Source organism: Canis lupus, chromosome 20 (genome assembly GCF_048164855.1).
Source record: "Canis lupus baileyi chromosome 20, mCanLup2.hap1, whole genome shotgun sequence".
Lineage (NCBI taxonomy): Eukaryota > Metazoa > Chordata > Mammalia > Carnivora > Canidae > Canis > Canis lupus.
The window spans coordinates 13875958-13899056 of NC_132857.1; the positions used below are offsets into that span (position 1 = coordinate 13875958).

At 37.6% G+C, this 23099-nt stretch overlaps 2 protein-coding genes across 18 annotated transcripts in view; one reads left to right on the forward strand and one right to left on the reverse strand.

Annotated features, from left to right (window-relative positions):
* Nucleotides 1–20536, reverse strand: part of C20H4orf33 (chromosome 20 C4orf33 homolog) — a 312784-nt gene extending 292248 nt beyond the window's left edge. For 6 of the 11 annotated variants that reach the window (XR_012012787.1, XR_012012789.1, XR_012012788.1 and 3 more), the window contains exons 1-6: nucleotides 20293–20536; nucleotides 17467–17603; nucleotides 8058–8247; nucleotides 3520–3580; nucleotides 1066–1204; nucleotides 734–933 (exon numbers count right to left, since the gene is read on the reverse strand). Coding sequence is in view for 7 of the 11 variants with exons in the window: in XM_072788393.1 (XP_072644494.1) it covers nucleotides 734–933; nucleotides 1066–1204; nucleotides 3520–3580; nucleotides 8058–8247; nucleotides 17467–17603; nucleotides 20293–20353 (788 nt within the window). In the remaining 4 variants the exon portion in view is untranslated. Of the gene's footprint in view, nucleotides 1–733; nucleotides 934–1065; nucleotides 1205–3519; nucleotides 3581–8057; nucleotides 8248–17466; nucleotides 17604–20206 lie in introns of all 11 variants that reach the window. The other 5 variants (XM_072788398.1, XM_072788397.1, XM_072788394.1 and 2 more) reach the window with 4 other exon arrangements.
* Nucleotides 20537–20616: 80 nt separating this feature from the next.
* SCLT1 (sodium channel and clathrin linker 1) overlaps nucleotides 20617–23099 on the forward strand; it is a 177758-nt gene continuing 175275 nt past the window's right edge. For 4 of the 7 annotated variants that reach the window (XR_012012784.1, XM_072788386.1, XM_072788389.1 and 1 more), the window contains exon 1: nucleotides 20618–21231. Coding sequence is in view for 4 of the 7 variants with exons in the window: in XM_072788386.1 (XP_072644487.1) it covers nucleotides 21198–21231 (34 nt within the window). In the remaining 3 variants the exon portion in view is untranslated. Of the gene's footprint in view, nucleotides 21232–23099 lie in introns of all 7 variants that reach the window. The other 3 variants (XR_012012785.1, XM_072788391.1, XM_072788387.1) reach the window with 2 other exon arrangements.

Genomic DNA, 23099 nt, shown 5'->3' on the forward strand with positions numbered 1-23099 from the left:
TCAAAACCTGTCTCATTCTATCTAGCATTAGAAAAATATTATACTCTCAGAGATGTTTTTACATTCAAATTTTGAAATACTTTATAAGCCATATAGATAATTGTTTTAAAGTTTCAGCTCTGTAGCTTAGAGGATAGACTACTTTGCCAAAGCAAGAGAACTTAATGTAAAAGAGATTTAATTCTAGTTCTTTTCTTTCTAGGAAAAGCATTTACCTATTGCGGCTTACCAAGGAGAGAAAGCCTTAACTAACATGTAACAGTGGATGTTAAACTGTGTAGAAAATCATTCTGCTCTGGCTCAATCTTATGATGGATGTTATCAGGGGAAGACAGCCAGAGACTTAACTGAAGGGCACATTTTCAAACAGCAAGAAAGGATTTATTAACCCTTTAATTACACAGAAAACACACAGATGTCTCTGGCCATTAGCTCTGAAAGGGATCATAAATGAATTTGCAACCATACTTTGATACCAGCTGTTGCAATACTAAGAAAGGCTTTTCTCATACTGCTATGGAGATATAAGTGCTCTACTGACAAAAGTAAGAGAAACTATGTCTGTCCAAAGTCAGTCTATCAAGTACTTACTAGGGACCATCAGGGAACATAGGACTCTACTAGGTATTTGTATACATATCTTCTTTGAGTGAAAATGTTACTACTGTTCTACGCATAATTCATTTTCAAAAAACTCAGAGTTGAAACATATTTTCATTTATTTTCTACTTACAAATCAGGTTTTTGTCCTTGCTGCAGTTCATGTCGAGGTACAGGGTAAAGAGCTTCATAGTTTCTCTTATCTTTTGATCCATGAATAGCAAATGCATTGAATTTTGTCACATGTGGTGGAAAATAACTCCAAGGAAGATAAGCTCTACCTTCCCATTTTGTCTCTCCTGTGCACACTTTGTACGACAGAGCAAGTTCTTTCTACAGAAATAACAGGTGAAATACAAAAGGTAAATTTAGATCTATACTGTAAACATTTTATATACGATATGTATATAACATATATGTATATTACATATTTAAGGATTTTGTCTAATATTTTTATTTACTTACTTTCCACACATTTCTTCTTCCAGAGAGTAAAAGCACCAAATGTTGTCCATGACTGTCAAAATTAAAATTCCCCATGAGTGTTTGAAAGAAACAAATGTTATTTCCTTTACTTTCCTTCATGTCTGCAATATGTGCATATCTACAATATGAATATTAGATAATTATAGGGAGAATCAGTGTGTTCAGTTACTTAGAAATATCATCTTTGAGTATCTCATTTTTCAGAAAACTGCAGTCAAATGCCTAAAGCTACACATGTTCAGACTGCCTCTTAAATTTTATAAATAAGAAATTACATAAAATACTTCAACCAGTTAGATGGTACAAAATATGAAAAAGGGTGTGACATACCATAGTATCTGCTGCTCAAAATAAAACCCATTTCAAAAACTAAATAAAGTACCCTAAAAGAAGCTGGCACTGATTTATAAGTCTGAATCCAACAACTTTACTAAAGGTTACTTCTGTAAAAAAAAAAAACAAACAAAAACAAAACAAAACAAAAAAACAAAACTGTCTTGAAGCTTATTAGGAAGATAGAAAATAAAAACATAGATTGTCTAATAGAAGTGAACATGCTGAAGATTTTAACTTGTATCTATTCTCTTCCACAACTGTCCTCTCAGTTCTGTCTGCCTCTTGTATTTTCCTGCTTTATACCATTAGTTTTTGACACTAATGTCACATTTTCAAAGATAAAATATATCCTCATATGGAATTCTAACAAGAGTGCATAATTGGGATTAGCCAGGTCAGTAAGAATTAAAGGATTTCAAATAGCTACATGAAGCAAATTTACTGTCAGTGGAAAAGACTAAACATTTCCTCTCAAATGGACTGTTGTGAGCTTTTCAGAGAGGACTTTCCTTCAATAAACTATTTTTAACAGAAAACAAGCATTGGTTTTCATTTAAAAGTTCTCAGCTTATTTTTATTATTATGCAACTTTAAGAACATCCTAAAAGGAATAAAATTCCTTGCAAATTAAAACAATAATATTCTTCATGTTGCTTTCCCAGAGGTTAATTAACCATCACAGGAGTTGACTGCCTGAAGCAAATGCATGATTCTTGATTATTAACTGTCCCGTAATAAATGAAACCAAACTACTCTACATACTTCTTTTAACTTCTTAATAACTTAAAAATATATTTTTTAAATTATTAATTTCATACATAATGGTTATCATATAATTTAAAAACAAAAGAGAATCTAATTATCCTATTCATCTACTACGAAGTCATCACTTTGTGAAAATAAACTGGTATCATCTAATAAAATTAAAACTAAGGATAAAACTTTAGAATTCTATCCAAGTTCTTAACTGCTTTCTAGACAAGTTATAAACCTATTTGCCTTAGCTATCTCACCTGTATGATGAAACTAATCACATAATAATTGAAGTTTTCTTACCTCACATGACAGTTAAATCATAGTTTTCAGTAAAAGATTCTGTCATGTTAGTTAAAAGGTAACACACAAAGATATATGACTACTCTCAAAAATAAAATTGTGAACAGCTATGTTTTCCAAATTACAATTAGCAAGAAATCAAATTAAGGGAAAATAAAATGGTATCTAAAATCTCATTCAAATCAACTGTTTGGGACTCTGTCCACCCAACAAAGATATAGAGGATACTGGATATTAGATACAGAGAGGTATTTAAAGGTCACTTAAAATGAATAATGGCAATACAAGAAATATTCATTACTACTTTACTAATTCAGAATTTATATGAATTTAGAATTTAGATGACATTTAGATGACAGCCATAAATTTATTTTTTACATATATAGGAAAAAACTGCCAACCAGATAAAGAGGGTTCCTAAAGGACTGGTCAAATTTGAAATGATTCCAAGGTTAATATTTTTGATAAGTCTAAAAAAACCTATGTGTGATTTAATTTTTATCCCTAGCATTGAACACAAAGTGACATAGTATACATTCAATAATTCAATGATGAGTAAAGAATACATAAATACATAATTGTGTAAAACATAAAATTCAAGTTTAATCTAGTCATTTAAAAAATTCCCTAAAAGAATATAGTTCAATTCATTATATCTATATCTCCCTTTATTTCTGAATAGCTAATACATAATGATGCAAATTTCAGAATAAGTAGTGAAAGTTTGTTATTTATAATGATAAATATATTTATATTTTTCACTTTACAAAAAACTTTACAATTTATTAGAAAATCAGCCACATTAGTGAATTATATATATCAGCATATTTTCAAACATTTATAAAATATGATATATTTACTTAAAATACACATAACAATACACATAATTCATATACATATGTATAATGTATAATGAATAATTAATTCAGATTAGCATTCTTCCTTTTGGTTGAGCTTTTACCATGAATCATATCATTTATAACTAGAAATTAACTGTATTCAAATTATATAGTAATGAGTTATAAAAAATTTTATACTTACGGACAAAGTTCAACTTCTAAATATTGTTTGGTTATGTCATTCAAGAAAAATGCTTCCACAACTTTTGAAAAGAGATAAGACATACCAAGAAATTTAACTTTGCTTCAGTAATAAATAATTTATTTTTTAGAATATAAAATGAATTAACTCAATATTTTAATTTTTTAAAAAAAGATTTTATTTATTTATTCATGAGAGACACAGAGAGGCAGACATAGGCAGAAGGAGAAGCAGGCTCCCCATGGGAGCTCAATGCAGGACTCGATCCCAGAACTCTAGGATCACGCCCTGAGCCAAACACAGGCGCTTAACCGCTGAGCCACCCAGGCGTCCTAACTCGTTATTTTTAACATGATTCTATCCCCACTGGAAAAGGGGAAAAGAAAATAAATATACATTGCTTGGAAGAGGAAATACATAGAAAATAAATCATCAATTTTTTCCCATATCCAACTGTCCTAAGTTAAAAATATTAACAAAGCCTAGTGTTAGGTGAGATTTCAAAAAAAAAAAAAAAATATATATATATATATATATATATATATATATATATATATATATATATATATATAAACGCTGCTACACAGACTTTGAACCAGTTATCTTCTTCTAGGAATTTATCTTAAGGAAATAATCAGACAACTGAGAAAAGAAATAAATATAATGCTATTCATCAAAGCATTGCTTAAAAATTGGGAATGATCTAAATGGTTATCTCTAATGTACAACTAAAACTCCTATTATACAGGAGAGCTGTTAAACATTACAAACAAATATACAGTTAAATTTTTTTGATATGGGAAGATAGCCATCATATTTGATAAGCAGGCTGCAGAAAAATAACCAAATGTACATGGAATAAGAATATCCCCGTGTGCCTGTGTCTAGATGTCTACAAAATATGCATAGATATACAAAAAATGACTGCTTATCTTTGAGAGGGAGAATACAGGTAGGTGATTTTTCTTTTCTTTATAATTTCCGGGAGTTTTCTGAACATATCATATTTTAAAAGTTATTTAATTATGAAAATAATACCTATTTCTTATAAATGATTAAAACAATACAAACACATGAAGTAAAAAGTCAAAGTCCTTTTCTTCCCACTTTGCTCTAAAACCTGTCAGACTTTTTCTGTCCTTCTACAACCTATTTCACCTGCATGGATTTTAAAAAATAAATATGGAATCATACTTGCCTACAACTTTCCTTTTTCACAAAAAAACAAACAAAAAAACCCCCAACCTTTCTAGCATATAGAAACCTAATGCTTTTAAATTACTACATAGTATTCTTCTATAAAATGCTATAATTTATTCATATAATCCTTTAAGATAAACATTTAGGGCAGCCCGGGTGGCTCAGTGGTTTAGCGCCGCCTTCAGCCCCGGGCCTGATCCTGGAGACCTGGGATCGAGTCCCACGTCGGGCTCCTGGGATGCAGCCTGTTTCTCTCTCTGCCTGTGTCTCTGCCTCTATCTTTCTGTGTCTCTCATGAATAAATAAAGATAAACATTTAGGTTATTTCCAGTTTTCCATGTGTTATTTTTATAATGAAATATCTAAGATACAGATACAGTTCCATCAACAAGTCAGCCTTGTCCCTTTCTAAGTCTTTAACCTAAATGAATTAGAATGCTTCCATGATGGTTAATTTTATGTGTCTAGTTTAACCACGGTACCCAGATATCTGGTCAAACATTATTCTAGATGTATTGGTGAAGGTATTTTTTGAAACAGATTTAACATTAAATCAGTAGACTTTTGGTAAAGCAGATTACCCTCCATAATGTGGCTGAGTCTCATGCAATCAATTGAAGGTGTTAACAGAAAAAAGACAAAAAAAAAAAGAAAAAAGACAGACCTCCCCTGACTGTGAAGGAATTCTGCTGGCCGACCATCAGACTCAAATTGCAGTATTAGCTCTTCCTTAGGTCTCCAGCCTACTGCTCTGCCCTGCATATTTTGTACTTGCCAGCCTCCAAAACTACATAAGCCAATTCCTTAAAATAAATCTCTCTTTCTCTATACACACACCCTCTCTCTTTCCCTCTCTCGCTCCCTCTCAACCCTGTTTCTCCAGAGAACTCTAATACATATTCTAATTACTATTTTGCATAATCATCTTAAAATCATTTTTGCATCTTCTCTATTAAACACTGTATTAAATTCTGGGAGTACCTTAATAGGCTTACAATCTAATCAGACATGAAAGTGGATGCTCCTAATAAATAATATTAAAAGGGAAGGAGGCATGGGTTGCTGCTACATAATTAAAAAAAAAAGAAAAAAGAAAGCAAGAAAACAGACACTTAGCTCAAAAAAAAAGTGATTTAGGGAAGGATTCTTGGAGAAGGTGCTATCTAAGCTCCACCTTGAAAAATGAGTGGGAATTGGGGGAAGAACGATGGAAAGGGCATTCCAGGGTTAAGAGAGAGTATAATCAAATGTACGTGATTAGGGAAATATTGTCCCTTAAAGAATTAGAAATAGTTCAGTCTTTCTAGGCAGACATTTCAACGCATGAAGCATAATTCTGCAAAAAAATAAGGGACTAGGTCATTGAAAATCTTATACAGGGATCATAATAAGAAGGGTGAAACTATCCTGAGAGGATAGAGAGCCTGAGAAGGTTTGTAAGGACCTGAATTATGAGTTTGAATTTTCATTTTTGATAGATCTCTCTGGCTTCTAAGTGAAGGATGGATATAGGGGCAAAAGACTATTAAGGAAGCTTTGACTAGCCAAGGTAAAAGATCATAAAGGCCTAACTTATGGTAGGGATGTTGTGGATGAAGAAGAGGTACTAAATTAGAGAAACATTTAGGAGGTGAAGCTGATAGGACTCGTAAATGCATCCAAATATGGAGAGTGAGAGAAAGGAATATCTTCAAAAGATCTCATATTTCTATATCTAATGAATTAAGGTATTATAGTGACTGGGCACATGGGGATAGAAGCATGTTTGTGAGAGAAGAGGATGAGTTGAGCTTAGGACTTCTTGAGTTTGGTGGCTATAGTACCTCTAGTAGATAAGTCGCATTAATGTCTATACTAGTATGTAGCTGGTATATACAAGTTCTGTACTGATAAAAGATAACATGTTTTACATATTTTTATCATTTACAAGATGCATGCTATACAGATGGTTAGTATGGACTATAAGAATCATCAAAGGTTTCTTTAAAGAAATGAAACCTATATTAGACCTTGAACTAAGTGCATTAGAGTGGAGAGAATAGGATGAGAAAAGGTACATGGGTGAGAATATGCATAGATAGTAAGACCATTAGTCTTTCAGAAGTCAAGAGCTTTTGGTTGACATATGATTCTACTTACATATGGAATCTGGAAAACAAAACAAATGAGTAAACAAAAGGCAGAAACAGACCCATAAATACAGAGACACCGATGGCTGCCAGAGGGTGGAGAGGGTAGAGGGTGCCAAGAGTAGGGGGATAGGCAACATGAATAAAGGGGAGTGGGAGATACAGTCTTCCAGTCACGGAATGAATAAGTCACAGGGATAAAAGGCACAGCATAAGGAATATAGTCAGTGGTACCATTAATAGCTCTGTATGGAGATTGATGGTAGCTACACTTGGGGTGAGCATAGAACATATAGACTTGTGGAATCACTATGTTGTACACCTGAAACTAATGTAGCACTGTTATATTTAAAAAGAGCTTTTGATTGAATAGGATAGCCCAATTCATGAGTACTCTGAAAGCTTATAGAAAGGGTTTGAACTTTATCTCAGGGATACTTATGGTTTGTAACCTGAGGAATGGAATCATAAAGAGTATTTCAGAAAGATAAGTTTGGTAGTTTAATTAGAAGAGGATCATATAGCAAACCTGGCACAATGTAATTTCATGGCATGTCTTTAGCCTTCATTTGACATGTGAGATTAATTGCCAGTATAATATAAAAACTATATATTTTTTAAAGATTATTTATTTATTCATGAGAGGCACAGAGAGAGAGAAAGAGACAGAGACACAGGCAGAGGGAGAAGCAGGCTCCATGCAGGGAGCCTGATGACGTGGGACTTGATCCCGGGTCTCCAGGATCACACTCTGGGCCGAAGGTGGCGCTAAACCGCTGGGCCACAGGGGCTGCCCTAAAAACTATATTTTATATTAAAGTTAATAATATTTCTGTAAGTAAAACATCCCCGAACTTCCGCAAAGAAGGTTTATAAGGTTAAAGTGGCAATTTGAAGATACTTAAAGACAAAACAGAAATGCTGAACTCTTCTTAAAAAAGGTATCAGAAGTAAAAGAAAGAAATATGGCACCATTTAAAAGTCTGGATTTGTTACTGCCATTTTTCACTGTTCTCATTATATAGCTGAAGTCACATAGGTGATGATGAAAAAGTCAGAATGAGAGATTGGTAAAGAATGGAAGAAACCACACATGTCAGTTGTTCAGAAGAGCACTCACTTCCTTACAGCAAGATAAAAATAATAGTTCTAGGAGAGGCTATTATAAAAAGATTTATGTTTGCAATAAAATACAGTACTTCCACTTACCTTCATAATCCCACAGTTCATTGAAAGGTTTTCCTGGTTCTCCAAGTGGGGCTGGAGGATCATTGAAAAATGGAGCACTAACTTCCATCATCACTCCTCCGTCGCCTGGATTCAACCTGACAAATGCTGGCTCATGCTTCACTGGAAGACCATCCCAAGTGTGTTCAATTTTAAAATCCATCTGAACACTCTAAAAGAAAAAAAAAGTTTAAAAACTCTTTAAAAATATACAAATGTTTCCTTTAGTTAGACATGAAATGACAATTTCAATGCAAAAAAGAAGGCAGTAAGGCAGCAAAGTAACAAGAACACAATTCTGAGAGTCAAAAGGCTATTAGCCTTCTGGCAAACCATGGACAGGAGTTCTATTGTAAAATAGGTAGTTGGATCCTAAAAACTTTAGAAGGAAGTCTAGATCCAGCTCAAGTCACCTTGTAAAGAGTATGTCAAAATCATTTATAAAAACAGTAATTAGTCCACTGAAGAAACTGTGTACATACGACTATAAACACTTGAGTTTCTAGGTCATCCTTTGTCTTCTAAAATGTGCAGGTGTCTGAATTATTGGAGCCTTTGGGAATCAATATCTTTATAATAAAATTCAATCTGATAAAAAATAACTCTATAAATCAGCAGAAGCACTGCTGTTAACATCTGTTTCTTTGACCAAAACCCTTTCTTTTTGAGTAGCAGATGAAGGGTGGCGGGGGTCAGGGGGCTCCAACCATTTCAAGGTTAGTAGAGTTTATATTGTCTTCCTTGGTCTCGGGGTATAGATTTTCTTAGTTTCTTCAATTGTTGAAATTTCACGTGTTAAATGACTACATGTTTGGTTAATCCCTTTTCTCTGATTGAAAAATGTGAACAAAATTTATCATTTACACTTTGAAATAGACTTAATACATTTGATACAAGAAGTATTTGCATTTTAGATTTTTTTCTTTAAAAAAGTAAGTAGACCTACATAGTATTATATTAATAGAATTACATTTTTTTATTAAACAGTATGGATCTGGCATTTTATAAATATTATCTCATTTAACTTCATAACAAACTTGGGGAGGAACCATTTTTATCGTCCTTACAAACAAAGAAACACACACACACACACACACACACACACACACACAAACAAATGAGGAAACAAATTTGTCCAAGGTCACATGGCTAGCAAATAATGAAACTGAACCAAAATAGGCCATGTTTTCCCAGATGAAGATATTTCAGGAATCTGCAAGAGGATGCAAACCTTATTTTAAGAGTGGTGGATTCCCCAAATCATACTACATCATTACGTCTTGTTCAGAAGATAATCCTGATTAGTAATGATGCTATTTCTAGACTTTAATTTCCCTTATCTGAAGTCTGGGCACTTCCTTGCTTCACATGTTACTTTTACTACAAATAATAAAGTTATTAAGTTTTAAATAACTTAATAGGTAGCACTACTTTACACCCCAAACAAGAGTAGATCTGCTTTTATATTTAACTTCAGTGAATAGATACTGAATACCTCCTAGGTACCAATCACAGGGAGATCCAAATATTTAAGCTCTGTGGAACACAGGAATCCAAGATCTCTGAAAACCTTTTCCTAAGTATGCAGGTCTTCCTAATTTTCACTACATGTTAGCAAATTTTAATTGATAACCTCTAAAATAAAAAAAAATAATTCTAGTATTATAACCCATTTGCCACTATTAGTATGTGAGAAGACAATACATTCAGCAATTTATATTCTTTACTATTAAAATAAACTCAGTGAGTGATAGGCCGCATAAATTGATTCTGATTTTTGTAGTACTGGCTTATATGGAATAAAATACCTCAACAATAAAATAACTTTCTTTAGTTGAAATATCAAGGCACAGTCTTCATATATAAATGGATAAACCTCAATCTCAAATTTTAGTACTAATAAGTATTATCTTAAAGCATATGGGAAGAAATAAAAATAAGTCAAGATATTAGAAATGCCGATTAAATTTGATACCAATATGCTAAGAGAATATGCTATTCTCCTAATTTGGAGCTTAACAATCCTGGCAAAATATAACATAGTGACTAGGAAGCTTTGGCAGATTCACTCATCCTCCACAGACCCAGTATATCTACAAAAATACTGCACACATTAAAGAGATCCCTATCTAATCATTGGGTTTCCACTAGGGAGTTTTCAATTCCCAGCTTTCAGGCAATCATCTCTATGTTCAAATGGAATTAAACCATTTCCAGCAAGTTGATCCTAAAAATGGCCTGTCATTTCCATTCACACAATGTGGGTCTTGTGGTCAGAATGAGGTGTAGTTTACACTTTCAAATTAATTCAAAATATAATCTTATCTGAAAGAAGAACTTAAATATAAAAGCAGAGCTACTCTTGCTGGGAGTATAAAGTAGCGCTACCTCAAGACTTTCTACTGGCCCTTTTCCCTGATTTTTTTGAGCAGTGTTTGAAATTAATGCAAGAGGAACTGAAAGAATATGTGACCTCGAAACCATCTCTGCAAGAAATTTTAAGGAGGACTCTTAAAATTCCCCTTTAAGAAGAAGTTCAGTGGAACAATCCACAAAAACAAGGACTGAATAGATATCATGACACTAAACTCATATCTCTCAATAGTAACTCTGAATGTGATCGGGCTTAATGACCCCATCAAAAGGCGCAGGGTTTCAGACTGGATAAAAAAGCAGGACCCATCTATTTGCTGTCTCGCCATCCTTATATCAGATAAACTAAAATTTACCCCAAAGACTGTAGTGAGAGATGAAGAGGGACACTATCTCATACTTAAAGGATCTATCCAACAAGAGGATTTAAGAATCCTCAATATATATGCCCCGAAAATGGGAGCTGCCAAATATTTAAATCAATTAATAACCAAAGTGAAGAAATACTTAGATAATAATACACTTATACTTAGTGACTTCAATCTAGCTCTTTCTATACTCGATAGGTTTCTAAGCACAACATCTCCAAAGAAACGAGAGCTTTAAACGATACACTGGACCAGATGGATTTCACAGATATCTACAGAACTTTACATCCAAACTCAACTGAATACACATTCTTCTCAAGTGCACATGGAACTTTCTCCAGAATAGACCACATACTGGGTCACAAATCAGGTCTGAACTGATACCAAAAGATTGGGATCATCCCCTGCATATTCTCAGACCATAATGCCTTGAAATTAGAACTAAAACACAACAAGAAGTTTGGAAGGACCTCAAACACGTGGAGGTTAAGGACCATCCTGCTAAAAGATGAAAGGGTCAACCAGGATATTAAGGAAGAATTAAAAAGATTCATGGAAACTTGAATGAGAATGAAGAATGAGAATGAAGAAACAACCGTTCAAAATCTTTGGGATGCAGCAAAAGCAGTCCTAAGGGGGAAATACATCACAATGCAAGCATCCATTCAAAAACTGGAAAGAACTCAAATACAAAAGCTAACTTTACACATAAAGGAGCTAGAGAAAAAATAGCAAATAGATCCTGCACCCAGCAGAAGAAGAGAGTTAATAAAGATTCAAGCAGAACTCAACGAAATCGAGACCAGAAGAACTGTGGAACAGATCAACAGAACCAGGAGTTGGTTCTTTAAAAGAATTAATAAGATAGAAAAACCATTAGCCAGCCTTATTAAAAAGAAGAGAGAGAAGACTCAAATTAATAAAATCATGAATGAGAAAGGAGAGATCACTACTAACACCAAGGAAATACAAACGATTTTAAAAACATATTATGAACAGCTATACGCCAATAAATTAGGCAATCTGGAAGAAATGGATGCATTCCTGGAAAGCCACAAACTACCAAAACTGGAACAGGAAGAAATAGAAAACCTGAACAGGCCAATAACCAGGGAGGAAATAGAAGCAGTCATCAAAAACCGCCCAAGACACAAAAGTCCAGGGCCAGATGGCTTCCCAGGGGAATTCTATCAAACGTTTAAAGAAGAAACCATACCTATTCTACTAAAACTGTTTGGAAAGATAGAAAGAGATGGAGTACTTCCAAATTCGTTCTATGAGGCCAGCATCACTTTAATTCCAAAACCAGACAAAGACCCCACCAAAAAGGAGAATTACAGACCAATATCCCTGATGAACATGGATGCAAAAATTCTCAACAAGATACTAGCCAATAGGGTCCAACAGTACATTAAGAAAATTATTCACCACGACCAAGTAGGATTTATCCCCGGGACACAAGGCTGGTTCAACACTCGTAAAACAATCAATGTGATTCATCATATCAGCAAGAGAAAAAACAAGAACCATATGATCCTCTCATTAGATGCAGAGAAAGCATTTGACAAAATACAGCATCCATTCCTGATCAAAACTCTTCAGAGTGTAGGGATAGAGGGAACATTCCTCGATATCTTAAAAGCCATCTACGAAAAGCCCACAGCAAATATCATTCTCAATGGGGAAGCACTGGGAGCCTTTCCCCTAAGATCAGGAACAAGACAGGGATGTCCACTCTCACCACTGCTGTTCAACATAGTACTGGAAGTCCTAGCCTCAGCAATCAGACAACAAAAAGACATTAAAGGCATTCAAATTGGCAAAGAAGAAGTCAAACTCTCCCTCTTTGCCGACGACATGATACTCTACGTAGAAAACCCAAAAGCCTCCACCCCAAGATTGCTAGAACTCATACAACAATTTGGTAGCGTGGCAGGATACAAAATCAATGCCCAGAAATCAATGGCATTTCTATACACTAACAATGAGACTGAAGAAAGAGCAATTAAGGAGTCAATTCCATTTACAATTGCACCCAAAAGCATAAGATACCTAGGAATAAACCTAACCAAAGATGTAAAGGATCTATACCCTAAAAACTATAGAACACTTCTGAAAGAAATTGAGGAAGATACAAAGAGATGGAAAAATATTCCATGCTCATGGATTGGCAGAATTAATATTGTGATAATGTCAATGTTACCCAGGGCAATGTACACGTTTAATGCAATCCCTATCAAAATACCATGGACTTTCTTCAGAGAGAACAAATTATTTTAAGATTTCTGTGGAATCAGAAAAGACCCCCGAATAGCCAGGGGAATTTTAAAAAGAAAACCATATCTGGGGGCATCACAATGCCAGATTTCAGGTTGTACTACAAAGCTGTGGTCATCAAGACAGTGTGGTACTGGCACAAAAACAGACACACATAGATCAATGGAACAGAATCAGAACCCAGAAGTGAACCCTGAACTTTATGGTCAACTAATATTCGATAAAGGAGGAAAGACTATCCACTGGAAGAAAGACAGTCTCTTCAATAAATGGTGCTGGGAAAATTGGACATCCACATGCAGAAGAATGAAACTAGACCACTCTCTTTCACCAGACACAAAGATAAACTCAAAATGGATGAAAGATCTAAATGTGAAACAAGATTCCATCAAAATCCTAGAGGAGAACACAGGCAACACCCTTTTTGAACTCGGCCACAGTAACTTCTTGCAAGATACATCCATGAAGGCAAAAGAAACAAAAGCAAAAATGAACTATTGGGACTTCATCAAGATAAGAAGCTTTTGCACAGCAAAGGATACAGTCAACAAAACTAAAAGACAACCTACAGAATGGGAGAAGATATTTGCAAATGACGTATCAGATAAAGGGCTAGTTTCCAAGATCTATAAAGAACTTATGACACTCAACACCAAAGAAACAATCCAATCATGAAATGGGCAAAAGACATGAACAGAAATCTCACAGAGGAAGACATAGACATGGCCAACATGCACATGAGAAAATGCTCTGCATCACTTGCCATCAAGGAAATACAAATCAAAACCACAATGAGATACCACCTCACACCAGTGAGAATGGGGAAAATCAACAAAGCAGGAAACCACAAATGTTGGAGAGGATGTCGAGAAAAGGGAACCCTCTTACACTGTTGGTGGGAATGTGAACTGGTGCAGCCACTCTGGAAAACTGTGGTTTTTCCTTTGAGGTTCCTCAAAGAGTTAAAAATAGACCTGCCTTACGACCCAGCAATTACACTGTTGGGGATTTACCCCAAAGATACAGATGCAATGAAACGCCGGGACACCTGCACCCCGATGTTTATAGCAGCAATGTCTACAATAGCTAAACTGTGGAAGGAGCCTCGGTGTCCATCGGAAGATGAATGGATAAAGAAGATGTGGTTTATGTATACAATGGAATACTACTTAGCCATTAGAAATGACAAATACCCACCATTTGCTTCAACGTGGATGGAACTGGAGGGTACTATGCTGAGTGAAATAAGTCAATTGTAGAAGGACAAACATTATATGTTCTCATTCATTTGGGGAATATAAATAATAGTGAAAGGGAATATAAGGGAAGGGAGAAGAAATGTGTGGGAAATATCAGAAAGGGAGACAGAACATAAAGACTCCTAACTCTGGGAAACGAACTAGGGGTGGTGGAAGGGGAGGAGAGTGGGGGGTGGGGGTAAATGGGTGACGGGCACTGAGGGGGGCACTTGACGGGATGAGCACTGGGTGCTATTCTGTATGTTGGTAAATTGAACACCAATAAAAAATAAATTTATTAAAAAAAAAGAAATTAATGCAAGAAATATTGAATATACTTCCACTGCTGGGAGGAGTGCCATGGCTGACATGGCTGACAAGGGTAGAATGTAATTTTGGCTTTGACTGCATAAAATGATTTTAATTTCCTACTAGAGTGACAAATTTGTTAAGTTGCTTAAAGAACACTAATGTTAATCCAAGTGTGCATAATATTTATAACAAAATTAACCTAAAAAGTATAGTCCTGCCCACTAGTTTACAATGTAATCTAAAGATAATGTTGGATCCAGAGAGAAACAACTGATTCTCCTTTCAACTTCCTGGGGACCGGGGATACTTACTATTCTCTCTTGAAACTTAATTCTTAGTGCCTCTCAATTTTGTATGCACATGTGCTCATATGAAATAGACAATTCAACTGTCAATGTCCTTTGTGACCTATGCTAGTGTGCATCCCCCACTCTACTTTTTATCATTCTCTGCTGCCTGTACATTGCTCAGTTTTGATTCACAGCATTATACCACAGGACATGTTTGTTTATTGTCTCCCCATTCCCAGCCAGAAAGCCTGTAAGTAATATGAACTCATCATTTATTTGTCAAGTGAATAATCCTCCTAGTTTTTGGATCCAAAACTTCATGATTCTAAGGTTTTCTGCAAAATAAATCAATTGTATTCATGGTATCACTCTCTTTCAGTTAAAACAATAGCAAGTAACTAAGATAATATGTCATATCTAGAAACTTCCTTTCAATTTAGTTTATCAAAGGTTACCTACTCACTTTGTTTCAGGTGCTGTACCAGGTGTTAGGGAAATTAACTATAAGCCTAGGGGAGTTAGGGATGTGTCTCATGTAGCTAAACCAACAAAGTCTATATTATCAATTGGTTTATTTTATAGTCCAATTTGATAAAGTTGGATTCCTACACCAAGCTAAGTTTTTCTTTTTTAAGATTTTATTTATTTGAGAGAGAGCAAGAGTGGAACACATAAAAGAGGGAGAGGAAGAGGGAGAAGCAGACTCATAGGTGAGCAGAGAGCCCATGTGGGGCTTGATCCCAGGACCCTGGGATCAGACGCTTAATTGACAGAGCCACCCAGGTGCCCCACCAAACTAAGTTTTAAATGAATCAAAGATTTAAACATAAAAACCATATTATAAGAGAAAAATTAATTTTTAAGACAATGTTATAGTTGAAAAAGCCTTTTAAAATATAACCCCAAACTCAAAAGACAGAAAAGAATGATACATTTGGCTGCATAAAATTAACAAAACTAAAAGCAAAGACCTGCCTTCACCCACCCAAAAGAGCTCACTATTACAAAAATCAAAAGACAGTTGGGGAAAAAATATCTGCAACTCATATTTCAGACAAATAACTAACTTTTTCAGTGCTTAAAGGGGTCCTAGAAATTAATAAGGAAAAGATCAATACCCCAACAGAAAAATAGGATAAAACAGTTAACAAAAGGTAAATGCAAAATGTTCAACCTCATTTATGATAGAAATGCACATTAAAGCAACAATAAATTACTATTTTCTTGTATTGGAAAATTTGATAACATGATGTGATAATGCAAAACAATGAAAAACAATCACATATTGTTGTTGGGGCATAACTGGCACAGCTTCTGTGAAGAACAATCCTTCAAAATCTATCAAAACAAAACATGCAAATATCCTTTGACTCAACAATTCTAGTTCTAGGAGTTATTACACCTGCACATATTCAAAATGACATAAGTATAAAGATATTCACTGCAACACTGTCTACAATAACAAAATAATGTAAGCAATTTAAATACCCATAAGTACAGGATTGGTAAGGAAATTATGCTGTATCATGCAATGAAATACTATGTAGCTGCTAAAAAAGAGTAAGAAGCTCTATATATATTTAAAATATACTAAGGGAAAAAAAGCAAGGTGCAAAATGTATGAACTTATTTCATTGAAAAAGAAGACTATTTGCATAAATGCTTGTGAATGCATATACTATCTCAGAAAGCACAGACAAGAAACCAGTGGTGGCAGTGGTTACCTCTTATGAGGCAATTGCTGGAGACAAGAGAGCAAGGGAGGCTTATTTTCAACTGCTATTACTTAAAACAACAACAACAAAAACTGCCTGAATTTTATACTATTAAAAAATAAATGAATGATTAAAAAGTGTTTTTTAAAGTCCATGTGATATATACCTCCTCTCTATATTATATATGCTTAACATTTCTTAAATGTCAGAATGAATACTGGGAATATTATTGAAGGAATATATTCATTCAAGGTGATCACCAGCCTATTATGCAATTTTGATGTTGGCTGTTTAGACTTCCTTAGAAGAATGTTTATCGTTAATCTGTGTTTTTCCACATTTTAACTTCTATTCCTCAAATTACTCTTTCATCCAAAAAAAGTTCCAATTTTAAAATTATTTTCATGCTTGTTTGCATTATGGAGAGGCCTTTAAAAGGAAAGTTGAGAAAGGAGAGAACCGCAGAACACTAAATGTCCAGGAGACAAAAAACATTCCACAAAGGTTAAAAGAAGGAAGTAATGGAAAAGATGTTTTCTCAGAACGTTTTACAAGGGAAATTTCCAAATTCTTCTATTCACGAAATTGCCTTTAGTTTCCTATAATTATATTTCAGTTTGCATTCTTGCTTCCACCTGCACCCCTGCCCGTTTATGAGAGAAACGGAGAAAGGAAGCAGTCGGAAAGTGGGAGTAAATAAACTGTGCCAGCAGAAGCAGCAGCTGAAAAAGAAGTTACCAAAGAAAAGGCTAACAAGACTGGGCGAAGCTGCAAGTAAGAAGCGAGGTAAGGACGCTAAACAAGAGAAGAACACAGACCGGGAAGCTCTTTTTCCGTTCAACACTCAGCTCGCTGCTTTCTGCGCAGGTGACTGAAGAGGGCTCAGCCTTAGGCTCCGCCCAGCTGCCTACACATCCCAGGGGGGTTGGGCGTGGAGGACTGAAGCCAACTCGTCCTGGTTTTACAGGAAAGGAAAAAAAGGAAGTGAACCTCTGAACTTTTGATCATTCTACTGAAGTTTGTGTGATTTTCTAGAAGGAGAAGGAAGGGTAATTCAGCAATATAAATACCATGTAATAATCTGAAAATGAGCTGTAAATTCCAGTTCAGGCAGGCACTTTCCAACTATGATCACCAGCAAATCACTGTAAAAAGGATTTTGTGAATGGATATACATATACATAAATGTATTTAGGACAGTGCCTAGCATGTATGTAGTAAATACTCAGAAAACATTAGCTGTTATTATTAAAGTCTACACAGGTTTGCGTAAAGAAAATATTTTTCTGTTGAAATTTTTTAAATTATAGGTTACTTAAGTGGTTGTCCTATTAAAACTAGACTATAAGGCAGGATAGTCTAAATGACCCTTGAGATCCCAAAATATGGTTCTGGTTGGTTCAGTCTTACCTATTCCAACAGTTTCAGTATTTATCAGCTTATTTTCCTTCATTTAGTGTCTCCCACCCAAGACAGTGTGAACTTATTGTTTCTATACAGGATTAGATGTAAATTCATAACATAATCATACATAAACTTTTAAAGTTCTCAAGAAAAGGCAATGATTTACAGAACTACTCTATTTCTAAATAATAAAATCATTCTGTATTTTGGTTGCTGAGAGTTACCAAAATGTCTACGGGATCTGTGGGTTTAATTCAGCAAGCAGTCACTGGACCTGAACTTCACAGCTACTCTGAGAATACTGTGCATATATTCTACATGTTTAAGTAAACTCACCATTTTCTCCTGATCTGCAACAGCAGATATTACATTAGTGTATGGCCATTATTCAATTATTTTCAGGTAAAGTATTAAAGTACACCATATGAAGCTGCAGAAAAATCACAATTTCATATGGTTTAGCATAAGTATGTTTTGCTCATAACATACTTTTAAAAACTTCTTTGGGGGAAAGCAGCTTTCGTATTTGTTTTACGAAAACTATTATTTTTGTTTTATAAAAATCATTTGGTGGGAGAGGGAAATGAGCTCTTGCTCAATAGCTCAATTTCCAACTTTGTATTCTTCATGGTGCTTTCTTTCCACATGGTACTGGCTGCTTGATGTCAATTTATTAAACAAATTAATATTAGTAAGAACTATAAATTTTCAAAGGTTTTCTTTCTTTTTTTAATTTTTTTTATTTATGATAGTCACACAGAATGAGAGAGAGAGGCAGAGACACAGGCAGAGGGAGAAGCAGGCTCCATGCACCGGGAGCCCGACGTGGGACTCAATCCCGAGTCTCCAGGATCGCGCCCTGGGCCAAAGACAGGCGCTAAACCGCTGCACCACCCAGGGATACCCTCAAAAGTTTCCTTTATTGAAGAAATATATCTAACACACACACACACAAAAATGAAATTGGAGCTAGAGAATGGTTAAACACATGATTTTCCCATTCCTTGTACTCAATTACACTGATACTTTCCAATCCACCAAATTCCTTAAATTAATTCCTTCATCAGGTATTTTTGAACCCTTCTTGGATTCCAGGCTCTCTAATGGAACCTATAAACAAACTACAAAACAATATGATAGAGACTGGATGGAGGAAGAAGCACAAAGTATTAAGGAAGCACCCTCCTTGGGGAAAGTGGGTAGAGAACACAAGAGAACTTTTAAAAGCAAGCAACACTAGAGGGGATACTTTAAGGATAAGTGGAAGCGTGACAATTTTGTTTCATAAAGATGAAAAATATTTTGTAAAAGCTCCATGCAAAAACCAGTAGAATCTTACAAACCAGCTTCCCAAACAAACCGCAATACTGTAATTTGCATTGAACTTGACCATATAAGCCAAATAGCTCAAGTATAGAGATAAAAATTCCAACTTCAGATATTTAATTTACATAATGCAAAGACCACTCATCATTTATATCCAGAAAGTGATCTTTGCGTTCACCAACACTAATACATCTTATTAATATCTAGTGTAGGTGTGGAATTAAGTTTATAACTGATGCCAAATTAACTCCAATGGCAACATGCAGATTCAAATGTAGGAGAACTTAAAGTCTAGTCCTCGGGGAGCGGGGGAGGAGCTCATGAAAAAGTCCTACGCTGACCTTTCAAGAAAGAGTTGACGTTTGCCCACTCAATCTCTCCCTCCAGTAAGTTTAACATTTATTTATTTATTCATGAGAGAGAGAGAGAGAGAGAGAGAGGAGCAGAGACACAGGCAGAGGGAGAAGCAGGCTCCACGCAGGGAGCCCGACGCGGGACTCGATCCCGGGTCTCCAAGGTCATGCCCTGGGCCGAAGGCAGATGCGCAGCCGCTGCCCATTCCTCCAATTTTAAGATAGGGCTTAAATGCAGACAAAATTTTTAATACTGGAAATTGTCATTTTGCCCTCAGATATTAAGTTCTGCCTAATTTTTTCTGACAAAAAAAATAACTTTTTTGTTCTTTTTGAGGAAGCAAAGATTTGCAGGATCTTTGTAGCACCTCTAACTACACGTACGCCTTCCTGACACAGCTAAACACAGCTTGTCTCCTTCCCCTAAAGACCCAGAGGGGCAGGGCCGTACTTAGCTTGTGGAGACCAAGCCCACCTCCAAGATCCTCCAGAAGCTCCGCTCTGGGGGCGGCCTCGGAAGGCGCCAGCTTGGGCCCCGCCTCCAGTCAGACGTCTACTCACTTTCCAAACCCGCTCCTTGCGGCCAGCAAGCAGGTTCCCTCAGTGCAGAAGTGCCAGGCATCAAAGATTCTGGGAGCGTTTAAAATATGTGCTTGACGCCCTCCCTACGTTTACAACTTGGGGGGTTTTCTTGAAAAACCCCACACGCTGCACAGCCCCGCGGGCTCGCCCCCCGGAGGGAGCCTGCTCGCCGCCTCGGGGGTGGCTCCGCGCGCCGCCTTCCAGGTTCTCACAGCTCCACCCAGAGCTGGACCGATAGCCAATAGCGTGTAAGGACTCTAGGAAGCGCGATGACGCAGGCGCCGACGTCCACGTGATGACGCAGGCCGCGTCGCCGTCTCCAAGGAGCGGCCCGGGGCACCGGTTTCAAAGTCGCAGGGCGGGCCGAGTGGACTTCCGCGGCTGGCCCCGGGTTTCGCCGGCGTCCTGGAGTCGACCCCCGCCTTCCTCCCCGAACGCTGCCCCCAGGACGCCGCCGCCCGGCTGCTCGCCAGCTCTGTCGGCTGTGTCCTGAGCGGCCCGGCACGACCCCGAGTGACCTGCGGGACGCCTCCGGCCGCCCGCGTCCGCGCTTTACCCCGCCGGGATTCGGGGCGGGGGAGGGGGAGGACGAGGCCCCAAAATTCACGTGGCGGATCCTCGGCGCGCCTGGCATCTGAAGTCCGCTGCCCGGTCGAGGGGCCGCGCTGGGACTCGGGAGAAGGAGGCGCGGCGGGGCTGTCGACGTGAGGAGGATGCTGCCTACGCCCTCGAGAGCTTGACAAGCCCCGGAGCGTCGCTCTGTCCTGTGTCTCCGCACGGCGAGCTCTGGTGGTGGGGGCGGGGGGGGGGGGGTCGGGTCGCTTTGTTGTTCTTTTTTTGTTTCATTTTTGGAAGAAAGTGGCAGGTGGTGAAATCCCAAGGAAATGGCCACGGAAATCGACTTTCTGAGAGACCAAAGTAAGCTCCGTATCCCTCTGTGGAAAATGGTTACCCTGCGTGGCGAGGTTGCCGACCGGCTACTATTTTCGAATATGCCCGTTCGGTGCATGGAAATTTTGGAGAAACTCAAGTCAGCTTTACGGGAAAGCCTGGCGGGCGGGCGGGTGGGTGGGTGGGTGCGTATATGCTTAAGCAGAACATCGCCTGGTTCCTCCTTCAGCTGGACGCGGTTAGTATGTTCCTCGCATGCCCCGGAGAACTCAGAGGGGCGAGAGGCCAGGAAGAGTCTCCCCAAGGCACAGTTGTGGCTGTTTTTTTTGTTTTGTTTTGTTTTGTTGTTTTTTTTTTAAATATTCATGAGAGAGAGACACAGAGCGAGGCAGAGGGAGAAGCAGGCTCCACGCAGGGAGCCCGACCCGACGTGGGACTCGATCCCGGGCCTCCGGGGTCACGCCCTGGGCTGAAGGCGGGCGCTAACCCGCTGAGCCACCCGGGCTGCCCAGTTGTGGCCGTTTTTGTAAGGAGATGTTTATGTAAAGTCCCGTTTCGGTTACGTGTACGTGCCAGGCTCTCAACAGGCACCGCTGCTGCAAAGAGGTGGACAGTCCTGCCCTCCAGGAATTTAATTTGAGGAAAGAAATCCGTAAATTCCATAGATACACGCAATTGGCAGCAGGTGCTAACCCTTACGCCTCGGTTCCTTCATGGGGTTGTTGGAATGATTAAATGAGAGTTTTGTTTTGTTTTTTAGGATTTTATTTATTCATGAGACCTGGGGTGGCGGGGGGGCGGGGGCATAGAGAGAAGCAGGCTCCATGCAGGGAGCCCGACGTGAGACTAGAACCTGGGACTCCAGGATCACACCTTGGGCTGAAGGCAGATGCTCAACCACTGAGCCACCCAGGTTGTCCCCGATTAAAGGAGTATTAAAATATGTAAAGGCTGGGGCAGCCCCGGTGGCTCAGCGGTTTAGCGCCGCCTTCAGCCCAGGGCCTGATCCTGGAGTCCAGGGATCGAGTCCAGGGATCGAGTCCCGGTTGGGCTCCTTGTATGGAGTCTGCCTGTGTCTCTGCCTCTGTGTGTGTGTGTGTGTGTGTCTCACGAATAAATAAATAAAATCTTTTAAAATACGTAAAGGGTTTAGCATAGTATCTGACACTAAACATATTTAACTATTAAAGGACTGTTATTAACTGTGATCAAGGAAGGTGTCATTTGGGCTAAAGCTTGAAGTACTAATACGAATCTGCTAGACAAGAACCGTGTGGGTATCCCAAATAGAATGGTATATGCAGCATGTATGCAGCGTTGAGGAGATGAGTATGCAAGGAGGTTGGCTTGTATGGAGTGTGGTTTATCTAGGCAAATAGCAAGTGGAGCTGAACAGGGAAGAATGGGACTGGATAATGAAGGGCCTTGTCTGCTGTGGGTTGAGTTTGGACCGTTGCACAGATGATAGGAACCACTGAAAAGCACGTGAGAGTAGCATGATTGAATTTGATTTGGAAAGCCTGGTAATGGCTGTTAGGAGGACTGAGTGCTCTAGCAGAGTCTGATAGGGGACTATTCTTAATTCGCACAAGTAAGTGAAGTAAGGTAGTACAGTGAAGTTGGAGATTAGGGAATTTGAGATGAGGTAGGGGGCAACTGAGGTTTTTGCATTAAGCAACAGGGAAGGTAGGGAAAAAGCGGTAAGTTCGGAAGCTTTATAAACCAGTGGTTAAGAACTCTACCCCTAGATTCAGTCTGTCTAGGTTCATGTACTAAGTTTATCTCTTTTCAGGTCTTTGACCTTTGTCGAGTTCCTTAGCTCCTTGGTGTTTCAGTTTTCTCATTTATAAAATGGAAATAATAGCACAATAACCCTTGTGGGGTTATAAGGATTA